The 27,680-nt window shown below is 41.3% G+C and overlaps 1 protein-coding gene across 4 annotated transcripts; it reads left to right on the top strand.

The window, feature by feature from the left end:
* Positions 1 to 622: 622 nt before the first annotated feature.
* On the top strand, positions 623 to 26,922 carry ppp1r9ala (protein phosphatase 1 regulatory subunit 9A-like A). 4 transcript variants are annotated; one of them, XM_037789398.1, is made up of 20 exons: positions 625 to 819; positions 2,704 to 4,718; positions 16,203 to 16,335; positions 16,575 to 16,695; positions 17,072 to 17,176; positions 17,512 to 17,647; positions 18,513 to 18,674; positions 18,810 to 18,863; positions 19,257 to 19,486; positions 19,676 to 19,772; positions 19,858 to 19,984; positions 20,171 to 20,322; positions 20,914 to 21,226; positions 21,305 to 21,362; positions 21,453 to 21,524; positions 22,550 to 22,751; positions 23,309 to 23,353; positions 24,188 to 24,304; positions 25,304 to 25,492; positions 25,702 to 26,922. In XM_037789398.1, the coding sequence occupies exons 2-20, from the start codon at positions 2,850 to 2,852 to the stop codon at positions 25,858 to 25,860; spliced, it is 4,341 nt and encodes a 1,446-aa protein (XP_037645326.1). In that variant the 5' UTR covers positions 625 to 819; positions 2,704 to 2,849; the 3' UTR covers positions 25,861 to 26,922. The 4 variants fall into 4 exon arrangements, with proteins under 4 accessions (XP_037645330.1, XP_037645326.1, XP_037645327.1 ...); XM_037789399.1 differs by lacking the exon at positions 23,309 to 23,353 and having other exon boundaries at positions 626 to 819; XM_037789401.1 differs by lacking the exons at positions 23,309 to 23,353; positions 24,188 to 24,304 and having other exon boundaries at positions 626 to 819.
* The last annotated feature ends 758 nt before the right edge of the window (positions 26,923 to 27,680 follow it).

Below are 27,680 nucleotides of genomic sequence, written 5' to 3'. Positions count from 1 at the left end.
ATGTTTTGTTACGTTTGATATGCTATGTTTGGAAAAAAGGAATAAAAAGAATTTTCAAAAAACAACAACGCAAGTTGCGTTAATGCGTTGAGGACATTAGTGGCATTAAAACTAATTTGCGTTAACTTGTTATTATCACATTAACTTTAACAGCCCTAATATACAGTATATAAATATATATATAAATAAATAAATAATGGATGGAGTGCCCCTTTAATGCTAATATATTATCAATCTCTCAGAGAAAACAGTGCATAGACTAGGGGGAAGTTTTAAAGGCCCCTCTCCATGTGTACTATACAACTTTTTCCAGCCCTGGTTGTACTACATGCTCAGTGTAAATGGACTGTAGTGAGTTGTTTATGTAGTCTAGTCTAGGTGTGGACTGGTGCCCGTGCAGAGGTCTAATAGGTGAGCTCAGATATACAGTAAACTCTCTTTCCCACGCCTTTCTTTCTCCCACAATTCCTCGTGTCTGTCTGTTGCAGGCTGTGGAGAAAGAGGAGGAGGAGGAGGAGGAGGAGGAGGAGGAGGGTGCAGCATGGTGGTGGTGGGTTACAGTCCTGGAATGTGTGCGCGCCCCCGATTCCCTCTCTCTGTTCTCGTCGAGACTCGTGAACGCGCCGCGCAGCCCCGCGTCAGGTCTGGAAGTGCAAGGAGGAGGAGGAGGCAGAGAGGAACAACGCTGCTGGAGCTGAGCGGAGCGGAGCGGGGAATGATGGCGGTGAGAGAGGAACAAGGGAGAAGTTTAGTACTGTAAAACACTGGGGACATTGTGGGCGATCGATCGGGCGCCTAACACGATGAAACAAGTAGGAGGTAAGAGCCGTAAAAAGTATAGTTTGAGCGGTGTTGTGTTGTGTTGTGTGTGTGTAGAGAGAGACGGAGAGTTCCCGACGGCTCGTAGTTCAACTGCCACAATGAAGAGTTGAGACTAACTAACGCTGCTGGCCCGCTGAGGTTAACTTTATATACCTGTGATCCAGCCTCTCTAACACGAACAACGTTTAGTACAGGGGTCAGCGACCTTTACTATCAAAACAGACATTTTAGGGGAAAAAATCAGTAAAGATCTGTCTGGAGCCGCAAAACATCTGATCATTGTGATGAAGGTAACAGCTTATAGATCATTATGATGAAGGTAACACAGTTTATAGTCTAAGTATATAGTTTATAAGTCTAATGCAGTGAGGGCCAAGAGACAATGTACTACAGAGTATTAGGGCCACATTAAGGGGGAAAAAGTGATGAGAATTACAGAATAAAGTCATAACTTTACGAGAAAAAAGTCGTAATATTACGAGAATAAAGTCATCATTTTACGAGAACAAAGTCATAACTTTACGAGAAAAAAGTCGTAATATTACGAGAATAAAGTCATAACTTTACGAGAAAAAAGTCGTAATATTACGAGAATAAAGTCATAACTTTACGAGAAAAAAGTCGTAATATTACGAGAATAAAGTCATCATTTTACGAGAACAAAGTCATAACTTTACGAGAAAAAAGTCGTAATATTACGAGAATAAAGTCATCATTTTACGAGAACAAAGTCATAACTTTACGAGAAAAAAGTCGTAATATTACGAGAATAAAGTCATCATTTTACGAGAACAAAGTCATAACTTTACGAGAAAAAAGTCGGAATATTACGAGAATAAAGTCATAACTTTACGAGAAAAAAGTCGTAATATTACGAGAATAAAGTCATAACTTTACGAGAATAAAGTCATGACTTAACAAGAAAAAAGTCGTAATATTACGAGAATAAAGTCATAACTTTAGGAGAAAAAAGTCGTAATATAATGAGAAAAAAGTCGTAATATAACAAGAATAAAGTCATCATTTTACAAGAACAAAGTCATAACTTTACGAGAAAAAAGTCAGAATTTTACGAGAAAAAAGTCAGAATATTACGAGAATAAAGTCATAACTTTAGGAGAAAAAAGTCGTAATATTACGAGAATAAAGTCATAACTTTACGAGAAAAAAGAAAATAACATGTAAAATTACTACTTTATAATATTATGACTTTATTCTCATAATGTTATGAATTTTTTCTTGTAAACCTTTGACTTTATTATGTGGCCCTAATACTCCGTTGTACTACCATAGGCCTACAACAATGATAAATAAAAATAAAAATGTAAACAAAAAACAGTTATTCATTTCCATTTTTAAAAGTCCACAGGGAGCCACTGGAGAGGAGCTAAAGAGCTGCATCAGGCTCCAGAGCTGCAGGTTGCTGACCCCTGGTCTAACCAATTGAATAGTACTATTAAAGTTAATAGCTGGTTAAAGTTACTCTCCATTCAACAGCATGCCAACGTTCATAATCTAACTCACCTTTTCATGTTTTAATCTTATTTACACACTGTTTTGGTTTGCATACAGACAGAGATCATTGTGTATGAACTCATTTTAAATGAAGCATAGTGACAATTATTATTGTTAATAGTCTGTTTATTGTCAATACTGTATATGCTGCTCCTATTTTTATACTTCCTTCTATTTAAATGGTTCATATTTTGTTACACTTTGTTTAGCTCTTTTTTTTTTTACTGTGTTAGCTGATGCATCTTGTTTTTTTGCACTATCCCCTTTGCTGCTGTACGCTGTGGGACTAATAAAGGAATATCTTATCTTATGATGGATATTAACAGATTTTATTCATTATTTTACTGTCCGTCTCTCTCTCTTTAGATGACTTTGCTGTGAGTGTTTAGTATAAGAAGATCCACCGGACCCATGGCACCGCTTGCTTAAAAGTCGAGGGATAATAGTTCACCACAGTCTCTCCAAAAAACCCGGCTTTTCTAACTTGGACTGAAGTCACAAACAAGCTAAACATGATCAAAGCGGAAAGCAAAGGAGGTGAGAGGACCCTGAGGAGCGCATCCCCTCACAGAAATGCTTACAAGTCTGACTTCCACGCCATTAAGTGCAACTTTGATGGGTCCAAATCATCCGAGGGCGACGCCAAATCATATGCAAATGGCTCCAGCCCGGACACCCGGGAGGACTCGAGGGGGAGGCCTTTTGGCACCAGAGTGAACAAGATAAAGAACATATTCCTACAGATGGATGGTCAGCAACAGGAGTGCCAGGAGGGGAAAGTGACCCCAAAGCCCGATGTGTCCCCGGTGTCCCCAACGAAGCTGCAATTTCCGGTCAACACTCCCAGATCTACCCCTAACAGTGCCACAAGCCCAGAATCACAAAATTTGGATAAAACACCCAAGGGGGAAGATGTTGAGATTGACAAAGTGGCTTTGGCGGAGAAGTTTTCAGTGACCAGAAAACTCTTTGAGAGGGGCATCAAAGAGCAGCCTGCAGCTGAAAAACAGTCTACAAACAGAGTAGTAAATCGTCTGTCCCTGGGAAGTGCGTCTGATGAGGGGAAAAGCACAAGGAGAGCATCGGGATCCTCTGAGACCACTATCAAATCAGAGCAAACTCCAACATCAACAGTCAAATGTCAAGCGGATGAGAAGGCTGATAGTGAGAAAAAGCATGTGTCTAGAGTGTCGTTGAATGCAGGACCCATGTCCAAAAGGTTGGATAGTTATGGTGCAGAGAATGACTCTGAAGACAACACCACAGCTGCCGCAAAGGGAGGAAAGGCGTCTGCTAAACAACACAGCACGACTGAACACTCACTGCCTGTCTCTCCAACAAGGGACAGCTCAAACAAATCTCCTGTTAAAGAAGCCACTAACTCCACCCCTGTGATTGATGCCACTACTAAAAATACATCCCAGTCGGCGTGTGTCAGTAACAAACCAACATCTTTGGGGTCTAGTGTTAAAACAACAGTCCCAGTTACCAATGCAGCATACAAATCTAATTCTCCAACAACTGATGCCAGTCACAAAGCCCTCTCAACAGAAAAAACAAGCCCAGTTAGCCATGGCTACAAACACTCCTCATCATCCAGTGATGGATTTAGTAGGACATCTGTTGGTGGGGATCTACATAGTCCGCCCCCAAGGGATGTGAAGCAGCCTCTTCCATCAGCTGGTGGGTTTCAGAACACTAACAGGGCTAAATACCCTGAAAAGACCAGGAGTAATGACAAGCCGTCCAGCCAGAGCTCATCGCTGGACTCCAGGGGGGTGGGCGTGGTACGGGCAGAACTGGTAGTGGTTCAGAATGAGTCCTCAGAGAGCGAGGAGAACGAAGATGAGAACGTTGAAGATAGTGTGTTTGAAGAACAGAAGGTGCAAAGCCCCAAAGACGACCCGCTAGCAGACCTGAGGAGAACCTCTCCACCGGAAAAACTGAACTGTAACCCTGCTCATCTTCTCTTAGCGAGAGACAAAGAGACGCAAAGGATAGCAGAGGCCGTGGGCGAAGGTAGACTCTTGGAGGACGACGATCGATTTGGGTCGAAAAGGGAGAGACGGGAAGACGTTGTGAATCGAGATGGCGACGATGATCGCGAGGAAGACGAGGAGGAGAGTGAGCTGGAGGAGCAGGTGGGCCGGAGCATCCTGGATAGAGCCTCACCAGTAGTGTACGGTATTGAGAATGCGGCATTTGTGGATGACAGAGATGTGGACCAGGTCCTTAGAGAAGAAGAAGAAGAGGAGGAGGAAGAAGAGGAGGAAGATCATATGTATGGGGATTATGATGACTGTTACGAGACCACTGGGCTGTCGGATGAGGAGGAGCCTCCACCAAAGAGGAAAATCAAGTTCTCCACACACCCCATTCAGGTTAGTATTATGTGCTGTGTTGTTTACATCTGAGCCTAAAAGCATATTGCACTGTACCACCGTCATTATAAACCACCGTCACTGCTGATTCAGCAACTGTCTGACCTAGGTGTTTCCCTGCAGACGTGAGACAAATTAGTGGAGGCTGAGAATGAATGCTTTAGTTGGGCATGTTAACGTCACAGCTGCTGCACTGTATCATCATCCCAGTTCGTAAACTGACTGAGGTTTATTTAATCTTAGTGAGCAGGTAGTTTGACAGCCTCATCACCTAAAACTTGCAAGTGATCAGGACAGAGAGGGGAAGACGTTTGCTGGCAACACTGTTTGTGGTATTTTTGGAGATATTGTTGACATTGCATAAGAGCTTGTGAAAGAAGGAGCAGTGAGATGGAACTTTACTGTACAGTAAAAAAAAAATCATTGCCACCCCTGAGTCACTGCACTTCGTGGGTATTTTTACTCATTTAGAGTGGTTCCCCTCTGCTAGTGAATCATGTGTTGCACACTCATGAGGGACTTTTTCCCTCCAACATGGATATGAGGAATTCAGGGATTATATTCACCCATACGATCTATTTTACAGACCATGGCTAAGTTATCTTATTACAGCTGGGGAATTCCTGATCTATTTTACCATCCATTAAACCTGCAGTAGGCAGAATATTTTTGGCATCATTGAGCAAAGATTCCATAATAATCTTTCAGCATATTGTAATTCAAGTGTTCTGAGAGATGACTTTTGCACCTCCTCATGGCTCTGTTTTCAGGCTTTAAAAAATCTTTGGCCAAAATTGACTTTGGCCAATCACAGGTCATTTCAGAGAGAGAGCGTTCCTATTGGCTGTCCATTCAATGGAGACAGCTGTCACTAACTCGCAAACTCTGATCGAACGGTCGAACTAGGCAGCGCTGATCAAATATGAATCAATATTCTGTTACTGTAATGTCTATGACCCGGCAGCCATGTCGTCTCATTTTACAGCTAAACAGTACACTACAAGATGTTTCTGAAAACATTTTGAAGTGAGAAATAGACATTACAATAACAGATTATTGATTCATATTTGATCAGCGCTGCCTAGTGTGACCGTTTGATCGGAGTTCGCGAGTGATTGTCAGCTGCTCAGAGACGGCAAGGCTCCAGCTCGGCTCTGATTGGTTGTTTCCCTCCGGTCTGTGAAATCTTGCAGATCGCATTAGGAGCACCGGAGGACACAGAGGCACATGATTATTTTCAGATTATTCTAATTTATAAGGATATGAATCTTTAGTGAAAAGCATAAAGGGACATTCTGTTTCTTTTCTCTGAATTCCTTCATGTTGTTAGTGTTTATTAGTTGGAGGTCTAATACCTCTTTATTGATGAAGTCCTACAATTGGGTTTGTAGAGTTGTGTGATTGACAGAATAACTCATATTTTGCCTTTGACCATTGTTAAATATGACATTAGATGCTTTCATACACTATCTAATCTCAGCTAGGGATGTTCCAAATAGTCTATGGACACTCAGCATCACCAATATAAGTGATGATGTGTTTTATCCTTCCTTGAACAAATAAGTTTCGGAGAAACAGACTGCAATTTTGATATATCTTCAGGCTTTACAGGTTTGTGCTCCGAACTGATTTTACAGCTGGTGTAATGTCTTTTGGTATTGCCACACATCAATTGTTGTAAACATTGCCAGTGTGTATGTTTAAGGGGTGGGGTGGAAGTGGAGGTTGTAATTTTTACCATAGATATCCCACAACCACCATATCTACACAACATTTGGCTAAAGCAGGGAAAAACAAATCACTCCAGAGCATTCCACATAGCTTGTAAACAGCTCAGTGTTTATCCAGGCCTTAAAATGCACTGTTATCTCAGGGTGTGGACCCCCCCATCCCAGTCATCCTGGCAGGGGGTCCTGGGAGAGGGGACCAGAAGCTGACCCTAGAGTGGACACAAACAACAGTGCGCCTCCTCCGCCCCAAAATGGAGCTTTGACAGAGATAAACGCAGCTTTACAGTTCACAACAATATGGTAGACTGTGTCACCTCTATGTAGCAGTTCACATACTGCTCAGTACAACAATGAGAGGAGGACTTTATGCAAAACAGAAATAGCCGATACAAGGTTGTATTGTTGTTCATGCCAGATTGTATCAATTTACATCCCCCAAGATATTAGCTGTACAAACCGTGTACAAATAATATGTGCAGTGCTGGTATGGCAATTTAGTATGTGAAAGGTATAAGTAAGCAGACAGCATTGGCAAATAATATGAGTGAAGCTGATGGATCTGGAATGTAGGGCTGCAACCAACTAATTATTGTTTTCAAAATCAATTAATCAGACGATTTTCTATTCTCAATTAAAGCTGCAGTGGGTAAAAATGGAGCAAATAACCGCAAACTCGGATCAAACGGTCAAACTAGGCAGCGCTGATCAATATGAATCAATATTCTGTTACCGTAATGCCTATTTCTCTCCTCAAATGTTTTCAGAAACATCTTGTAGTGTACTGTTTAGCTGTAAAATGAGAACGTTTGTGACCTCCCATCACGGGCTAGATTTTTTAAGCCTGAAAACAGAGCCATGAGGAGGTGCAGAAGTCTAGTTGGCTTTTAAAATGTCAGAACATTTCCTAAAGGCCAAGGTAACGTCTTCAAATCACTTGTTTTGTCCAACCAACAATGCAAAACTTAAAGATATTCAGTTTACAATCACATAAGACAAAGAAAAGCGGCAAATTGTCAGCAAGTTGAGAAACTACAGCTAGGTAATGTTCAAGATTTATGCTTAAAAAATAACTTATATGATTATTATCGATTATTAAAGTAGTTGCAGATTAATTTTCTGTCAATTGACTAATCCAGGGTTCTCACGTGTCCTGGAAAAGCTGTAAAACAGATGACCAGATATTTTCCAATCATGGAAAATGAGAGGAAAAAGTCAAATGTCCTGGAAAATCTTATGTTGTCCTTGAAAATTATTTCTCCTATTTTCCATTAGCTGAGAATGAACTACTAGTCTATTTATCAAAGCTCCTCAAACCGGGTAACATTGCCATATGAAAGGGCAAAGATATATTCAGTTTAATATTAACGTTCAGTTGGTAGTTTATGGACGAGACTGTCATACCAGCTAGATCATCACTGAAAATGTCCTGGAAAATGATCTCTAGAAAAGAGTGGGAACCCTGTAATTGATTAATCTACTAATCGTTTAAGATCTACTAGAATGATCAAACTGTCCCGTGATCCTCGTACCTCGTCGTTCCCATTACAAAAACCTGCTCAGTGGACCACAAGATAAATAATTATCCATGTTGACCAGTTCAAGCTATGATGTATATTTCAAACCTTTCTTTATACAGTGTGGATGTAAATTTCAGTTCCATAATTATTGAATTATATGGACTAATAGTATGTAGTAAATGCTTTTAATATTAGGATGTACAATGCCCAGTTTTTTTCCCCCAGTCCTTATTCTACCAACCAATCTGCTGTGATAGCACCTAAGGGAAAGTAAAGGATATACCGGTATGCAACAACAAATGAACAACTGTGATGTGAAGATAACTAGCAAGTCCAAAAATGTCCAAGCATCCTTTTAAGTTTCCAATTAGCTTTTTTATACAAATGCATGACTGAGTGCATGCAATGGACAGGCTGGAAAGAACACAGAGAGATTTGTCAAAACAATGACATGCGCTTGGATTAAACCCACGGGGTCAAGGTTACGTGGTATGCCTGTTTGCCAATTAAGTCACATAAATGTCCCTCAGCCAACCTTTCTACTACCTGTGGCCTGGCTGACAAAGGGAGGCCTCCCCGCTAGCACTGCATCATTCTCCACAGTCTGCTGGTCAGAGCCGGCACTGGGATCGAGCACTCGAGTCGCAGCTAACAAGGAGAGAGGAAGTGCTTTGTGCTTCTGGCTCACAACGGGATTAGGTCCCGACGTAACCCGAGGCTTCTTGACAGAGGAGGTGTCCTGTGTGGAAGAAAGGTCCTCTTTGTGAAGTAAAAGAGACGTCCAGTTTAGTAGTACATGCATCAGGGTTGAAAAACAAACTTGGTTAAGGAGGACATTAGTGCACACACTTTCAGTAATTGCTTAAAGTGAAAGTCTTGTGTCGAGACAAATATTTAGGGCTGCAACTAACGATTATTTTCATGATTAATCCATTAGTTGTTGGGTCTATAAAATATCAGAAAAAAGTGAAAAATGTCCATGGGTGGTTCCCAAAGCCCAAGATGACGTCCTCAAATGTTTTGTTTTGTCCACGAATCAAAGACATTTAGTTTACTGTCATAGAGAAAATATTATAGAAGCCGGAATTGGAAAATTGAAACTTTTTTTTTCTTAAAAAATTACTCAAATAGATTATCAGAATAGTAAATGAAGTGAATGTAATAGTTGACAAATAATCGATTTATCATTGCAGCTCTACCAATATTGGATGTTTATGGTTGCTAAATGCATTTGATGTACCTGGTATAGTTGCATTGTGATGAAAATACTCAAAATGTGCAATGTAGGAAAGAAATAACTGTTTGAAAAGCTATTATTTTATACATTTTGTTTTGTGAGAAGATTCTCCTGTATATGTGGTAACACAGACTCAAACTTTAGTAGGGCATTGAAATGCTGCAATCCCATTGCTGCTGTGTCAGTATATAAGTTTGCTATACCCTCTGGCTGTATGAGCAGTACAAATATTGCACCACTGCTCATAATGATTATATCTTTGGTGTTAGTGAGGACGTTGTTTCCTTTATAACTGCAAATAAAAACCAGGCCTGTAATATTAGTGTGTCTAGGCTTGTCCTTATCCGAAGAAACTTTTAAACCTCAAATCATTTTTTTTTTTTTTAAGAAGTTTATAGGTTTGCATCTACTGGAATTCACTGTCGCTCTGAACCCTATAGTTTGTGAAAAAGCCAAGAGTGATTGAATGATTAACGCTCCCTGCTGTAGGCGTGTTATCTGCTTGGGGACAAAGACTGCAGTCATTTTCAGGAGTAGTTATGTGGGATCTCTAGATAGGTTGTCTTTGGTCTTGGTGTGTCATGTTGCACATGAAGACATATAGAACAGGAGTCAAAAACCGGTTCGCCGTAACAGAAAAGAAAATGTCTAAAAGCAGGATCTGCACCTGCTGCTTTGCCCCGCCCTCGCAGAGTCACAAGAAGTACCCCCAGCAGTTATTGGTCAAGTGAGCACATGGTGCCGTCTCCAAACACACGGGGTGTGGTGAAGGATTGCAGAGTTCATTGTAACTGAAAGAATTCGGCATTTTGTTCTTTGTTTGCACTGTAGATAATTACTGTCCACATCGGTCACTGTTCAAGTATACACGTCCTTTTGTCAGTTAGGATTCCCATATGCCCGCGGCAAAACTTTGTTTAGTATATGCAGACATTTCACCTTTGTAGTTTGTAGACATAGACTGGAGCAGGAATGAGTCCTAAAACCAGGATATGAGTTTGCATTTTAGCACTTCTGGTTCCCTCATCTGGAAGTCAATGAGTTTTTGAATGGGTTTTAATTTAGATGCCTGAAATGGGGTCTGTGGTTAACACAAGCTTAAGAGATTTTAACGTTTTGTTTGTTTCAGTAAATATCCCACATGTGAATTTGGAAGCTTTTACGTGTCTTTTACAGCTTCGTTGTTTATGCTCGCGTTCATGCAGCCGTGGTGTAGTTGGTTTATAGCTTCACGTTAGCTTTTTACTTCTGGCGACTGCATTCACGCTGGTGTGTCATTCGTGGAGATTATTTTACGGCACAAAACGTGTAAGTATCATTAACGTTTGTTTGCCACAGAGCTTATTTTCTGCAATAATCCAAAACAAAATGGAAAAATCCCATTGGCTTTTTCTCGAAGGAACCCAGGGGGCGATGCTAACTTCCTGATTGGCCTACAAAAACTGCATCACTCTATTGATGTGGAGCCTGATACCAAGAGTTTCATGGGTTCCCTGTGGTGTTTCTGCTGAAGTCTTGAACGGGAGTTTACGGGCATTTGCATGCCTTAAAAAACAGTCTGATGGGGTACAAAGTATCCACAAAATACTTCACTTTCATCATGCAAAGCTAATAATTAAATTATTAAATCCAAAATGCACCCAAACATTTGCCTTTTGTGACGATGGACTAAAAGATAACTCTTTCATGTTAGCGCCAACAACAACATCGGTCAGGAGCTGTGCTTTTGCGATCGAGTTAATCTTTTTTCGTTCCGTCAACATAACTTTATCAACAACATACAAAAATCTATTGTGAATCGACTCAAAATCACGATCCTTAAGTAAACTCATCTTCCCCCCACCCCTATTCTTTACATACACTGGAAAGTTAAGATTTAATCTCTACTCTTCTATCTGTGTTTCATGTGATTAGTGAAAAGCAAAAGGGGCAAACTCCACATTTGGTCTCTGGCCTCTGTGGCCAACCCATCCCATAGTGTTATGCTTTCCATTTCCTATCTGAGACGGGTCTTCTGCCGGTCAGAGGAATGTGTCTGACGAGACTCCACCCTCGTCCAACCAGCAGACAGGCCCTCCCCTTGTGGGATCTGAGTTCCCTCCAGCCACCTGGGCAAGTTGGTGACTATCCGACAAAATGGGGAGGAATACTAATGCAGTCGCCTCAATGCTGTTCATTAAACAACTTGGCCTGGGATGAGTCTGGGGCTGATTGTGATTGCCTTAAATGCTTTCATTATGTGATTACAGACAAACCCATTAGCAGACACTGTGTGTTTTCACTGAAAGTTAGCAGTAATTGTGTGTTAAAAGTTTTCGGCAGGACAAGAGGAGCTTTTGTGGGCCATCTATATCCTGCTCAACCTGTTTTTGTTTGCACTTCTTTCGAAATGGGATTCCATTATGGCACTCAGACTCCACCTCTTCCTGCTGTAGGCCATACACTAACACTTAAAACATAAATATTGTTGTTTCAGATACAGTCAATCATTGTGAACTTAACAGAGTGTTAATAATTCCATACAGGAAGTACTATATTTTCTTCTTTTTCCCTGGTGTGTTTACACAAGATCTAAAAACTGGGCCCCATGCCTTCTTCCCTAATTATTCTATGATCTCCGCCAGGCCGCCACCCCTGCCACGGCCTGCTCTCACAGCATGTTTTTGATTTGTTGTCTTTTTGTAAGCCCGCTTACATTACAAGCTTCCCGATCCAGTGGTCAGCCCTCGTTTTTGGACTGGCAAGAGATTTCTCTGGTTTGCTTTTCCTCGCAGCTGCTGACTCATTTCCCACATTGGTATTCAGCGGTGTGGGGAGGGGAATGAGGGAAAGATGGAGTTGGGAAGGGTTTTCAAATTGGGTGTGGGCATGTGTTCATGTGTGCATGTGAGCACACGTAGACCACTGCAGTTGCTGGAGATGGATGAAAAAGCCCACACATGCTGCTGTTGGAGGGACTGGAAATATGAAAATGGCATAGCAGTCAGTTGACCCACATCACAACCTCAGTGACCGCAGTGATAAAACATGTTAAATACCTTGTTCTGTATACATTTGAGGAGAGATTGTTAGTCCTTCGTTGGTCTCTCATTCTTGTCGGACACAGTTTAACTTGAGTGTGTTGGTTTGAGCTGATGGTGGACTGGGCATGGTCCTGAAAAACAAAGGAAAATGGGCGTTTAGTGTGATAACTAGAGACAGCGATAATAGTGTGAGAGCTCACTGAGCTGTGTATAAGGCTTGTTTGTGAGGGAGAGGCTAATAAAGAGATTGATTTCTGTCTTTCTCGCAGAGAAAAAACAGTTGTTGAGTGATTAGGTTTCAGCAAAGAACAGGACATTGTTCGAAAAAGGCCTGGGAGTCCATGGCAACAGGGAAGTCAGACTTTGGAGTTGTGGGGAGGTAGAGAGGAGAAGCCAGTCGGGACTGCTGCTGCTCAGCTAATGCCGGGACCAAGGATGCAGACGGTGGTGCTCCCTATATTCCATTAGCCTACATTTTCAACCCTTCATTACTAAAGTCTCCAAAGTCTAAACTAAAAAGCATCTTTTGATCCTTAATGAAATTCCCGTTTGCTCTAGTTTTGTGAATCCATTTTTAACTGTGTAGATTAGAAGTTGATACGCTTTGTCTTGCCTATTTATAGAAGCGCTTTCAAGCTTGTTGTTCAGAGACATGCAAAACAAGTTTCAGGACAAAAATGTCTTGAGTTGCTTGTTTAAAAAGTTTGCAGTGCTCTCCGGCGCTGTGTGCACTGGCCTCACCTTTTGTGTGACAAAGATAACAGCACCAGATATAGGTCATAGACGATAAACCTGTGGCAGTAAGTATAAAAGGAAGGAGGAGGATTTTAGACGGAGGAGGACTGACTCCCTCGGGTTGATGGAGGGTCGAGGCCCCATGAATAGCATTCCTGCGTGCACCACAGAGCTGCAGTAGTGCGCATAATCCTCAAGTTTCTAATCTGCTTTCATTTGGTTTGGGAGTCTACACGGGAAGAGGTACCAGCCCGCAAACGTACCAAACCAATACATGTACATCTTGTTTCCAAGATAACACAATATGATTCATTCCACTTGGATAAGTGTCTGTGAAAATCAGCAGAAACAGTTGTAGGAATTCACTTTAACAAATTGAACAGAGTGAGATAATCTGGAAAAGTACTGCCTGCACTGTTTTGGGCTGATGTCCAAACTAAGGTTACAAAGTGAGGAGACAGAAAGGAGATCGTTTGTGGTTCCTCAAGTCTTGACACGCCGCAGGACCTAGACCTCAGATTGTTGCCCAGAGTGGAAAAGTTTACTCGATTACATCACACGTCCTCTTGGCCAATGTCTCAATCAATCCTGTAATCCTATAGTAAACCGTTACACCTTGTTGTTAGATGCTTTTATTGTGTTAACCACAACCTGGGTTGTACTCTCAATATGATGGGAGCAAAACTCAAACATTGGTCACACGGATTAGTGATGTCTCTCACATATCCAAGGTTGCACACTAGAATACAACACACCTAGAAGTCAGGAAGACTACTTCATTCATTCTTTCCCTTTATTCATTTATATTCTACCTGCGGCTCATATCCTTCACTGTGTCCTCCCACATTCCTGTGTATGATTTCCAAAAGCAAACTCTCCTGCTTTACTCCATCCAATTAGTATTCAGAAAAACTACAACTCCCTTCCTTCTCATACGCGCAGTAGAGCAGATGATGCTTGTCATTAACTCAGTCAGCAGTACCTGGGCACTGATGCCAGCATCCTGCCACCACCACCACCACCATTATCATCATGACTCCACCCAGATTAAGACTAATGATGACCAAGCAGGGGGTTTATGTTACAGACCCACTGTTGGGTTCATCCCCATAATCAGGCATTAGCCCCTGATGGAGTCTGCCAAACTCTAATCTACTTTTTAGCTTCTCTATAAACTAGTCTCACTCTCCTTGTTTTGTTAGGACTGTGTTAGGTCCAATGGCCAAGAGTCTAACTAGAGCTACAACAACTAGTTAAGTGACAGACAATTACTAGGCAACTACTGTAGTTTGATAACAAATACTCATTATTTATTTAAATTGTTTTAGGTTTTTATATCATTCTGTAGCTTCCCAGTGGTGTTCCTTATGTATTCAAATCCGAACATTCAAATGTATGTATGTTTTAGCGGTAGACCAGCAACTCCCGTGTTCTGTGAGGTAAAATGAAATGGGAATGTAGTCTGGTCTGGTCTTGAAGACTGCAATATAACGACTTCAGTTCCCCATCGGAAAGGTCTGTCTGATGGCAAAGTAAAGTGGTGAAAATATTCTAAATATAGCATACGCTTAGACTGATATTGATTTTATTTTTTAGGTGGCTAAAATGTGTTTTCCTGCTGCTCCCGTCAACAGACGCTTTACCTCACTGTCAGACAGCCCTTTCTGACGGGGAACTGAAGCCGTTATATATCGCTCTCTTCAAAGCAACCAGACTCAGAACTAACCCTTTCAGTTATTTCCAGCTAACTTTGACTCAGCCAGTCCTCAACATTATTCATAACCTTATTGATTAGGTCTGATTAGCTTACTTTGGTAACCAACGTCGTTGCTTTTTGCAACGGCTGGGCATTTCAGTTTAAAAAAAAAAAAAAGCGGAACACAATGCAGGTAGGCACACCCTTTAAGGAGTTTTTTTAAGCATAGATTCACTGCGATTTGACTTTTTAAACTTGAAGATTTGCTGGTTTTCTAAGTCCTAATGTTGTTAATGTTAAGTTAATCTTTGGGTTTTGCCTCCTTGGCCCTCTGGGAAACTCCGATGGACATTTTCTTTCACTATGTTTTCTGTGTTTTTGTTGAAAAGATGAACCAAGAAACAATCAGCAGAATAATCAATAATGAAAATAGTTGTTTGCTGCAGCCCTGTGCTAACCTTGTCTTGACACTGAATGAACTGTGTACTCTTATTACATTGTAGTAGTAACTTAGTCACAACACATGGTCATCCCCAGTCCATTTCATGCTGAATATTGCAGCGCTCACTCGAGTGTTGTTCAGAGTGGATTACGAATACCATTCCTGTTTGGTGGTATCCGTGGTATTCAAGGTAAATGGCACATATTGGTGTTGTATGTAATAACCCTTAAGGCTGATGTTGACTGAAGGTTAAGGGATTACTTTGTTTCCTTTGTATTGCTCTTTATTATATTTCTTTGTACTGTGCTGCTGACAACACTTGTCGCCTCCGAGCATTGATCTTTTTGCTACATCCACTGCTCAGCTCTCAGCCCAGCTGTGCCCTACTTTCCACGCTGCTCATGTTCTGCTCTACTGTGTGTATCTGCTTTATAATTCCAACCAGAAAAACGGCCTCTGGGGCACATCCAGTGCTTTGCGAGGCCTTGCCTGCTAAATTCACAACTTCTGAAAAACTCTGATGAAAGTCCTCAAGGGTTACGTCTCGTGAATGCATCTGCCGCTTCCGTGTCGCTGAGAGGCTTGATTTACAGCTGTTAAAAAAATGTGATTGATAAATCTTTCATAAAAGATTGCAAAAAAGATCACCAACAAGAGTTGACAATGCAGTCTATATGGTTGGATAACTAAAGACCATCAAGCTTCATAATCCCTGTCAGATACTATTGTGAGAACAGATGCCACAGTTTGATAAATAAATGAGTGAATTTCAATGCTAGTGGTCCAAATCATCATCAGAGGGCTCTGCTGTCTCTCAGCAGCTGTTGAAGTGTGCTTCAGTAGTGCTCTGGCACTTTAATTTCCCTCATAACGGTCCAAAGTAAGAGTGTAATCCTCCCTCCCCATGCAATTTCTCTCAAATGAAAAATGTCTCCTTATTCAGCCTGCCAAGATGAATAAGAACTCAAAAGTGAAAACAATATGCCTAATATGTCTGCGCACATCCTCTAGTCTAGATACCCCTCAACATATATCTGTCTGATGGTTAGCTACTTGGTGAGGTGGTATACTGAAGCTATGCACTTCATATTTTGACCATCACAGGTCTTCAGTACCTTCTCCAATGAGGAATATGATCGGCGCAACGATGACGTGGATCCAGTGGCGGCGTCTGCGGAGTATGAGCTGGAGAAGAGAGTGGAGAAGATGGATGTGTTCCCTGTGGAGATAGAGAAAGGTGAGTTTAGTAAACATCAGTCATAAAGCAACCAGTGAGAAACATTTCTTAAACCGTTTTTTCCCACTTAGCTGCACATAAAGCACAGCTCTTAATAAGTTTACACAATTACTGATCTTAATCTTTATACATGATCTTTATTAAATCTTTATATGTGTGTCAAGGTATCAACATGTGGACTTGATGCTTTTTGAATGCAGTTCTTTCTACCCACTCATCGTAATTTCTCTGCATTTAAGGAGACAATGGACTTGGCATCAGTATCATAGGAATGGGAGTGGGAGCTGACCAGGGTCTGGAGAAGCTGGGCATTTTTGTGAAAACAATAACAGAGCAAGGAGCTGCGGAGAATGACGGACGGTGAGTAAGAGCGCTGAAACCTCTTTTTTTGCACAACCCCACATTTAAGTCAAAGAGTCACTGCTAATGTTTTGTATATACAACCGGAAACATGGTACTCAGTGTACACTGCACCACCACAATGTCGCACTCTAGGAATTGCTCATTCCCCCAGAGCCCAGTGACACACAAGACACAAACAACCAGATTTATTTATAGCCGCACTAGGAAGCTAAAGAAAATAGTCGCTACTTCAATTTCCCAGGCATTTTTTCGATTCGATTTATTGCCAGCTGCATTGAAACTACTGTGTTTTTTCCATCATTACTACTCCTAACTCTTCTGTGGAAATGCTTTGAAAATCTTTCCTTATATTTACCATCTTCTGTGTCTCCAGCATACAGGTGAATGACCAGATCGTGGAGGTGGATGGTGTCAGTCTGGTGGGCGTCACCCAACTGTTTGCTGCAACGGTCCTGAAGAACACCAAAGGCACCGTGAGGTCAGCTCAAAGCCCGTCTCCTAGACCCCCGTAAAATCAAGACAGAGCCACTGTTATCACAATTAGAAATAAGTGGTAAACAGTTGAGTCTTTTTTATCTCCTGAGAGTCCAGAGGCCATGAATGATTATTTCGTTAAAGTGAAAATAGGCAACACAAAGTATTGTGGCATGATAATGATCTGAAAGGAAACACCCACACGGTGACAGCGCCACAATTTGCATTTCCCTGTAGCAAGTACACCCGACAGAAGCTGCAGTGAGGTATTTTCAGCCAACATGTAAAATATGTTTACATGTTATGGCGCACTAACATATTGCTTAAAAAAAAAAACAGGTTTCTGATTGGACGGGAGAAGCCAGGGACGCAAAGCGAGGTGGCCCGCCTCATAAGCGAGACACTAGAGCAGGAGAAGAACCAGCAGGAACAGCAAGAACACCTGGATGACCCCTATGAGCACTCTACAGAGGAGGTGAGTCGGGACTTCGTTAGAAAGAAAGCTTTCAACGTCGCTGCTCAACCTTATACCATGCTCATGTCATATGGGATGGATGGTAGAGATGGGAAAGATACTTGACTTGTGAGCGTTCCCATCAAAACGGATTATTTGTGTGGTTTTCAGGTATTTCTGTGTGATTAAGTACCCAGTTGGATATACCGGACTTTCCCGGTTGTGATTATGACTTGGATGTTGATCTGAATGCTATTTACAAGCAGGACACTCATAATGAAGTTGACTCTGACATGACATGAACTCGGTATTAGCCCCCTTTGCCACGCCTGCCCTGCAAGCCCACTCAGCTCAACCAGGAAACAAGCAGCTGGCTGGGTGTTAAGCCATGTGTCACCATTCTGCTGCGTTGGAAGTTGTTCAGTCGACCGCCGCCGCCTGTCTGCCAGAGTTGTGAAATGTTTGCTTCCTGAAGTTCAAGCAGCCACAAGCCTCTGTTTTTTACGATAGAGAGAGTGGGCAGAGAATATAAGAGGGATTTACTGCTGGAGCAGCCAAAGACAAAAAAGGGAATGTTGCATAACTTTTAGTGAGGAAGTGGACACGGTTTCTAGTGGCTCTGTGGTTATGCAAAGTGTGTAGGTGTGATGAATATTGTTCAAGTTAATGTGTTCGATGCTACAGACATGTATGTGTAGCCAAACTCCCGCAGTGCCTCCGCCTGAACCATCCCACCAATGTTTGGTTATGATGTATTGATTACAACGTTCCCCTCCAGACTGTGGTGAACTGGGAGTGTTGTTGACACATGCTGAGCATGTTCCTGGGCATGCAGGGTGTGTCGGTGTTTGCATTATGTGATGCCATGTGTGATGTCATACTTCAGGAGGAGCGCTACGAGGAGGAGGACGACAGAGTGGAAGAGAGGATTCTGTGCTCCAATTTCTCTCCAGGGCAGAACGTAGAGATGTTTGAGCTGCCCGATTCAGAGGCTTTGTTTATGCCGAGCAACATGGACGGCTCTCAGATGGTCTTCAAGTTCAAAGAGGTATCACCCGCTCTGTAACTTTCATTTAAAATACATATCAAAGTTTCAGTATTCTGTGTGGACAACCAAAGATTATTAATAACATACAGTAACGGATGTAACCAAATTTTTTATTTCCCTCTTATTGTTCCTTAGCTGCAGCACAAACACAGCGTTGCCGCAGCTGAAATAAATCAACTGAAGGAAAAGGTATGACGAAGATGAAGATATTCACATAATATACAAGAGAAATAAATATATAAGTTTCTTCTATTAGTATTATACTGTATATATGGGACTTTTTGTTTTTTGAGAGTGGTGGTTTCCTCGCAGCCTTTTTGCTTCTGAACTTTTAACTCTTATGTACTCGCATTAAGATGAATATTCCTAAGATACTTATACTGACAGCCTCTTGGCAGGCTGTACACTTAAATTCTATAGTAAGTGCATTTAGGGTAGGTTGTTGAAGAACAACCAGCAGACAAAATGTGAGATCTACGTCTTTTAAATGACTATTTAATACTACAAGTAACACAGAGGCTGTCCGAGGCCAACTCAATTTAGCTCATCTACTGTAAGTAACATGTCACCATCTCTGTACAGCTAAGGGGTTCCGAGGAGGACAGGTCATTGTGGGAAGCCAGGGAGTCCGCACTGGAGCAGAAGATCGAGGATAACGATGACAAAATCCTCAAGTTGGAGAGTTACTGGCTGGAAGCCCAGGGTCTGTGCAAGACTGTGAATGAACAATTAGCTGAGACTCAGGCCCAGCATGAGACCCTGGACAAGAAGTACAACAAGGCCAAGAAGCTGCTCAAGGACTACCAGCAGAAGTGAGTTTGTCTTGAGTCACACAACGCTTTAGTGGTGGAGGGTGCAATGCTGCTGGATTCAGTGGTTTTTACTCAAGTCAAATTAAATATTGTTAAACTAAGGTATAAGATCTGATTTAAATTCTGAGATTAAGTGGTTTAGTGGCTAAAGGACTGGTGGGAAACCACATTTCCTTGTTTTCTCCCCAGAGAGATTGACTTTGTGAAGAAAGAAGAGGAGCTGAAAAAAAGCCTTGATGAAAAAGACAAGTGGTATAAGGAGCAGCTGGAGAGCTTGCAGAACAGGGTAAGACCCCAGCTTGAAAAAAAGAATTGCTTATACACCACAGCAGACTCGCTAGAGACACTGAAATGAGTTGTTTTGTCCACAGATAGCTGTCCTGGAGTCCAGAGGGCCGTCAGACGTGGAGCGTCAGAGTGGTCAGGACTCGGCAGCAGACGAGAGATTACTCGGCCAAGACCCAGTCACCAACACACAATCTGTTGACTCACTACTAGGTACAAAGGGTTACTACAATGCAATCTAGTTTAAAACGGAAGTACACACGTCACCCTTTCATTGATGTGATCTGTAAAACATTCACAAGCACACATCATAAACTCCAGTGACCCTGGTAAATAATTAAAACCATGTCTTATGACTTATTTGGTATGTTTGTTTGTTTGTTTTTCTCTCCTGTGTAGAACAAGACTGGAGGGAGTTGGTCCCTGAGACTGAGCGCTTGGACACCAGTGCACACCGGGCGAAAGGCCTGCTGGCCCAGAAGGCCAAACGTCAGCCTCCTTCTCGGAGCAAACTGAAGGAGAGCCTCGCGGTGGTCTCAAGTCACTCTCAGGTCAGCCAGGAACAGCTGATAGTGATATGTTGCTGTGTTGTATATGAGCATGTAATTGGATTGAACAGTTGGCCAGATGTAAGGTATGACATGAAACATGAAACCCCATCAAGGTGTCACACTCAAAATGATATTTTCTGGAGGTGAAACTAATGGTGACAAAACACCCTGTGTCTCCCTTTTTATAGAAGAAGCAGAGCACATAATAACTGATATTAAAGTTTGTGAGCAGAACAATAAAATGCAGGATTTCATGCGGTGATGCTAGCTGACAATTTTACTGCCACTTATTCTGTGGCGAATCTGTCTTCTTGTTATGTCAAAACAAAATTTAGAAGTCACTGTTGTGCTGCTTGAGGCAGCACTTTTCCTAAAATTGCCTGAAGATATTCACAGCTGTTCTAAAATACAAGAGGGAACCTCCTTGAGTGTCTTTTTTTTGCTTTTACAAAACAATAATGCACCTTTTATAGTGTTTGTGTACATGACTCAGCCAATCGGTACTGAAGAGCGGAGCTTTCAGTTATATAATAAGCTTTTATCCCCTCTTCCTCGCATTGTCCTTGTAAATAATTAGCTTTGTCCCCACAGGAAACTGAAGAAGAAGAGGAGGAGGAGCAGGAATCTCCCAGGAGGAGGAGATCCATCCAGGAGAGCCTGTCCCTTCCGGTGCCCGTCTGCTATCCTGAGAATGGACCGAAAGATGATCCAGGAGAGCCGAGGGATGCGTCCAGGAGTAAGGCAGAGCTCTCCAGCAGCCCGTCTTTGTCGCCATCCCAGGGAGACAGCGTTGAAAGCAGCGGAAGTCCTCCTTTGTCCTCTCCAAAAGACGCCTCGTCGCCACATTCGCCCTCCGGATTGATGCGCAATGTCAAGAAAAGGGAGTCCAAAGGGAAGAGCAAAGGTATGCGAGACCAAAATGTGATGGCTGCATTAGCAACGCTTCTGTTGCGTCGTTACTAAGTCTATCGTTTCATTGCAGAGGAGCTTAATGAGCCGTCGTCAGCAGGAAAACCTAAAAGACGATTTCCAGACTTTGGGTAAGTCTCCACAGTGATCACTGTCATTGGTCTCCAAGTTACCATCATTTTTGCACTAACAAAAAAAAAATAATAATACTACATCAACAGAGGCCTCCGGAAGTCAGGTGGCAAAGGGAAAAAACATGACAAGGAGGCGATGAGAGCGTCTTTGGACAGCAGGTACGTTATCGCTCGACTTAATTTAAAGGTGACAGATATTCCAAAATATCTGTTGAGTTGTTGTGGTTTCATGTTTTCTAACACATTTGTTGCAATTTGTTGTTTCAATGAAAACAATTTGTTGTAAATAGTGGTGCAAGTGCCACAGATAGATGGCCAAATTATTTTTTTTAAACTGGATTATTAATAGAAACACCGTAATTCAAACAAACAAAGGCTTGTGTACAGTAAATGGCTGAACTCCATGAAGACGTTAACTGCAGTATTACTGGAATCTATGTTAGTCTGTGGGTGTAAATGTTGAGCTACACAAGACCAAGGGCCAGTTGTATAAACTTAGATTAAGACTAGTCTTGGGCTTACACTGGTTTTAGATTGTGAGGTTAGACTAGTCTAATTAAGCCTGTCTGATGCATAAATATTAAGGCTGATTTAATTTTTACATTTAGCTAAATATTTCTACTTTCAGCTAACTTTTAGTTAACTATGTCAACTGTTTATCCATTACTTTTTACATTTACATGTATCCTGCTTACCTTTTCTGATGTTTTCTCCCATACTTGCTGGGGTGTCGCTGTTGCTGTTGTATTTGCCATTTTTTCCTCTTCTGTTAAGTGTCTTATTTCACCCATAATGCATTGCTTCTTCTTTGTTGGAGTTTTATGGTGGTTGGCAAACAACTTTATGATGCATTGCCGCCACCAACTGGTAGGATCAGTGTGGATCAGGATACTAACTATCACTAGTTTTACTACTAAAGAAAATGAAAAGTCAGTCTCACTCATAGGGAAGCGTTATGCAACAGGTAAATTGTATTGTCCATAGCAAGTCTGACTTAAAGTTATATTTATGACAAAGACTAGGTCTATCTTTATGCAACCGGCCCCTTTCTACTTTCTTGTTTTCCTCCTATATCTGATGGTTATTACTTACTGAGTCACTTTAACAACACATGGTGTATTAAGCTGTCACATGTGTAATGTGAGTGTGGATAACTGTATCTTTGTTATTTCTCCAATCCTCAGAGGGTCGGCAGAGTTACTGGAGGAGTCTGGAGGGAACCTGTCTCCTGCAGATTCAATGACTTCCATCCCCACCTGTATGCCCTTCAACTGGTTCGGAGACAAAGAGAGGGACAGAGACAGAGAGCCCTCGTCGTCCAGCAGCAGCCTGCCGTACGTTGCAACTGAGACCAGCAGTGAGCAAAGCCAGGACCGCAAGAATAAGGTTTGTAACTTGTATGTGAACATAAATATCGGACATAGAGAGCATTAGCATCCAGCAAAACGTTGATAAGATATCTAGTATTGAGATATAATAACATCAGCGAGGGGTCACAAGCTTGATCTCCATGGCCAGCTGTAGAACAGTCCTCATCTGTCCTCCATCATCATGATATATTTCTATCTTCACTGAAAGAGTAAAACTAGTAGGAACATAATGGGAGGCAGTTTCCAAACATGTTCCGATTCAAATGCTACAATAACTGGATCCATATGTTAGCCAGAGAGCTAGCACGGAAGTATTTGGTGGCTTTTCAACAAGTTTGCAAATAGTGACACATCAAACGAACCCAGTGAACCGCGTGGCGAACTGTCACACACGCTGCGGTCGGGCTGGTGTTCCCACGATGCCGTTTTAATGAGATCAAGACACGGGCTGAACCGAGAAGAAACTGATTACTAAGAGAGAGGGTTTTGGTTTTGCTGCTGTGTGCATTATAATGGTAGGTGCTTTGCTGCCTGGACATTTTAATCTCACTGAACCGTGTTTCCTTTAAACAGACAAATCTCTCCTGGTCCTCTTTATTCAGTCGCTCATTAGATTTGGTACAGTATACGCACCTTTTTGTTTTTTACGCTTTTGATTTTAGATGCCACAGTAGAGCATTACTAACAAATAGAGTTCTGTGATTTGCAATGTCTCACCTCAGCACATCCTATGAATATATCATGTTTCTTTTTTGAACTGGGTATGTGGTAGTGTTACATAAGAAACTAATGTTATCTAATTATCCTTTTATCCACATTCAGACAGCCTCGTGGCCTGTTTTAGACGAAACAGACGAAGCAAAAAAGTAGTTTCTAGGGCTCGTTGCACCAGCTAACCGGAAGCTTGATCAGATATAACAGCAACACTAACTGCTACTGTAACTAACTTTTAGTTTGCAACCTGTTTGGAGTGTAATTCTTACGCTACATTGAAATTAAACTGCATATTAAACTTGCACATAGCTGGTGCAATAGCCTGCAGGTTCCAAATTTAACCCACATTTGTGCCACATTTTTAACTTTTAGACCGCATAAAAAAAGAAAATCACCTGATGAATCAAATAGTTAATCTCACAGCATCTACCCAACTAAATTAAAAACATTACCCCATACCTGAATTTGTGTGTGCTTGTGTGTTTCATTAGAAGTAGTTAGTTGTTGTAGTTTAGAGGTTGTGTAGTTTTGGTGGTGGATTAGTGTGCTGAAGATCACTTATTGCTCAAATCAATTACTTGGATTGCTGCCACTGAAATCACAGTTTTAATCATTTATCATAATCAGTCCTTATGGGACTCACCAGGCCGTCACACCTGTATGTTTTGGCACAGAACTGTTGTTGTTGGTGATGTGTTTGCTTTAGTAAATTGCGTTCCTTGTTTCCACTTGTTCCAGAGTTTTTCAGTCATAGATGATTCTAACCCCGCCTGTCCCAGTTCAGACATCTCTGGGTTAGTCGCTGAACCCAATCTGTCTGGGCGCTCACACACTTTAATCTTCTCTTCCAGCGAGGTGAGTGCTCTCCTTGTTGCGCCGTCACAAAAGCCGTGTGGGACGCCTTGATGCGGCTGAAAGGGGACATTCTCAAGCATGCTCTTTGAGCCTTTCCCCCCCCTCCTTTTGTCATAGCTTAGATTAAATTGTGAATGCAGTGATGACAGAAGAGAGCTGCATGTGTGTGTGTGTTAAAGCTGTTTTGTTTTGTGTAAAAACAAGTCTCGTGGCTTAGCTTTTTCTTGAGTCAGCTGTGATGTTAATAGTTTGTACTTTTGCCTCTGTGAAACCGTCAACCAGTGCTTCGTGTTCTTTACAAGCTTTGGCAGACCACAGGACGACGTCGACTGCTCCGCTGCCTGCTCAGCAGCAGTTTGCTCTGATATTATAGTTTCCAGTCTCTCTCAGTAAAACATGCAGTATGAAAAAACACACATAGACCTGCATCTGAGAATGTAAATGGTATTTTGCCGTCATTGCACGCTTGTTTTCTTTGTGCTAGCTTGGGAAATTTGTACACAGTTTTGTTTGTTGTATGGCTTCACTTTTTTATTTTGGTCCCCCAGCCTTGCCCGTCGCTAAGCTGAACTGCTTTTCAGCAATTTCTCCACCTATAGAAACAATACATTTACTCAGACGAAATTTATTGAAGTGATTTTTGTGAATGAGGTGCATTTCACCATTCGCCACTGAACTGTGCTTTAGGAACATTGATTAAAACTGACACATAACATAACACATACAGTACAATCCATGGCATCGAATGGCTGTTGCACGTCGTTGGAAGGCTTCAACTATATATATTTTTTGGTATAAGTATTTTTCCATGTACCAGACATGAGTAATCTTTTTTCCCCACAAGGTGGTTGAACTCACTCAGACTTTCAGAATCCTGCACAGAAATTTTAATAAAAAATTCAATTCATTTACAAGATGGATAAATGCTGATGCTCTTTACTAAAGTGACAGTATGTTTTCTTTTCTAATATCTGTTTGTATTATCTGTGTTTTCTGTAGACTTTGGATGATGAACCGGTAGCTACAGGGAAAGAATATCAGTGGCAGAACCGGCCCATCCCTGACTGGACCAATCAGCAGGTCTGTCACTGGTTGATGGGCATGAACATGGACCAATACACACCTGAATTCACAGCTAAGGGAGTGGACGGCCAGCAGCTCTTGTACTTGGACAGTGACAAGTTGAAGGTAAAAGAACAAAACAGCATGATGATGATAATTAACTTTGAACTAACTGTATAATAATGATTATATTAATAATATTTTAATCATATAAGGTCTTTTTCACTGCTAGAGAAGTCATTATTTAGTCGAGCCTCATCAACCTCTGACTGCCACCTTGTGGCCAGAATATGGTTCCATTATTTTGCACTAAATCTGTGCCCTTTATCCTTCAGGCCCTCGGTGTGTCGAGTCAGAGCGACCGTTCAACTATCAAGAAGAAGCTGAAGGACATGCGTAAGGCCCAGGAGAAGATTGAGAAACAGCGAGAGAAAAGAGAGAAGGAGGTCCGACGCAGCGGGAGACTGCCGGCCAGTACTGACTCTGTCTGCTGATGTAGCAGCTCTGTTCTCTCAATCCATGCAGCTCATACAAGTTCAACACTAGCAGAACCCTGACCAACCCTCTTTTCTACTTTTTGGTGCCATGAAGTTCATGTCACATGACTACCAGGAGTGTAACCTGTGTCGACTGAGGTGCCAGTTGTGATTTATGTTCATACATCAATGTTTCTCCTGAACGTTTTTACGAACTTCAGCTCAAAGCATTTTAACAGAAAGATGGGGAATGTCAAAAACACAAGTTGGATATGTGACCAAAAAGGAATCCTAATATTTTTTACCACTAAAAAGCTAGAAGCTATGATTATTAAAAAAAATAAAAGAATCTAATGTAGTTCAGATCATGCACACATTTACCTAACGGAAGTCAAATGTATACTGCTTTTTCAGCATTTTATATTTTTGCTAGTATAACTTGCCATGTACAACTCTCCTGCAGGAACGGCGATTGTACAGTTCAGATAAAAAGCACTATATTTGTCTTTAAAGCTTCAATGGGCGACAAGGTTTTAAATGTATAAATGAGTTTTATACATGTGCTTATTAACTGCATATCTTTTTTTTTTTTTTTTACTTAAATACCATTGTTCATTTTATACTATATGAATTTTTCTACTAAGTAGAATAGCTAGGCCGTCGTTTTTGCTGAATGAAAGCAACAAACAAATCATGTGTGGGGACGAGGTGAATGCTGCTTCTGCTGTCCCTGACTCCGGCTGTGTGTGGCTGAGATGGTACCACGACGCTCCATGTAAATACACACAGCACGCAGGTCTGCTACACGCACACCTCGCCGCCGCTCCGTTAAGACGGTCAGATGTGCCTATGACAAGGACTTGTGTGAGTCGGGAGCACAGCGTCGTGTATGAATGTGAGGCTGAACAATGCCAGCCAAACCCAAGTGCTTCCTTTCTTCTTTTTCTCATGCATGACTCCATGTTCTGTATACAATACGACATGTTGGACTGCAAGAAAATAATGTTTCCCACCTCCACCTTGTGAAACGGAGAAACATTTCTTGGTACATACAACATCAATAAACTAATTTTCACTTTATGTAGTATGCTTGTATTGTTTTCTAGTCTCACAGCTTCTCCTGCTTCAGTTATAAGGGGAGACACTTCAGGTGAATAAGGTAAAAAATTTAAATAATATAGATCACCTTCAAACTTCCTCAGTTGATTACTTACATTAAGACAATTATTTTTTGTATTACAAGTTTTTCTGAAAATGTATGTTTGAATATGCAAATGATGCATTATGTTATCAAATATGTGCTAATTTGCATACACTTCCAGAACAGAAATCTGGATAACGCCAGGTTCAAAATTATTGTTTCATTGTGTTGACATATAAGGGTCGAAGGTTTTTACAGAGGGTTTTTTTTATTACAAGTTTTCTGAAATTTGATGTTTTAATGTGCAAATGAGGAATTATCTAATGCAAACTTTTGGTGAATTTAGGAGAAATCTACAGACACAAATAGGTAAATTGCAGTAAAATAAAAACCTAAATATGTATTTTGGATGTTTTCTTTCCACTAGTCTGAAAGAAGACATGTTATGGAAGCAAAATCAGTAATCAATAATGGATTAGGCTCCTTTTACTTTTTGTGCAATCACTTAATTTACCATTAGATATGCAGTGAAACTATTTTTTACACTCTACATTCTTTTACACAAAGTCTGTCTATTAAGGATGACACACAGTGGACTTTAATGATGTACCACTCCGGATACATATATACTGTACATACTGTAATACTCACACAGTAACTATGATTTTATCTCAAAGCCATCAAGTAAATAGTGTTA

This window comes from Sebastes umbrosus, chromosome 13, assembly GCF_015220745.1.
Source record: "Sebastes umbrosus isolate fSebUmb1 chromosome 13, fSebUmb1.pri, whole genome shotgun sequence".
Lineage (NCBI taxonomy): Eukaryota > Metazoa > Chordata > Actinopteri > Perciformes > Sebastidae > Sebastes > Sebastes umbrosus.
This window is presented reverse-complemented; position numbering and strand designations above follow the sequence as displayed.

Bases quoted from the DNA above. Each gene is read 5' to 3' on its own strand.
- ppp1r9ala (XM_037789398.1), top strand. From the start codon at position 2,850: ATGATCAAAGCGGAAAGCAAAGGAGGTGAGAGGACCCTGAGGAGCGCA. The intron at 16,336-16,574 runs GTGAGTTTAGTA...TCTGCATTTAAG, and splicing joins CCCTGTGGAGATAGAGAAAG to GAGACAATGGACTTGGCATC. The intron at 19,773-19,857 runs GTAAGACCCCAG...TTTTGTCCACAG, and splicing joins TGGAGAGCTTGCAGAACAGG to ATAGCTGTCCTGGAGTCCAG.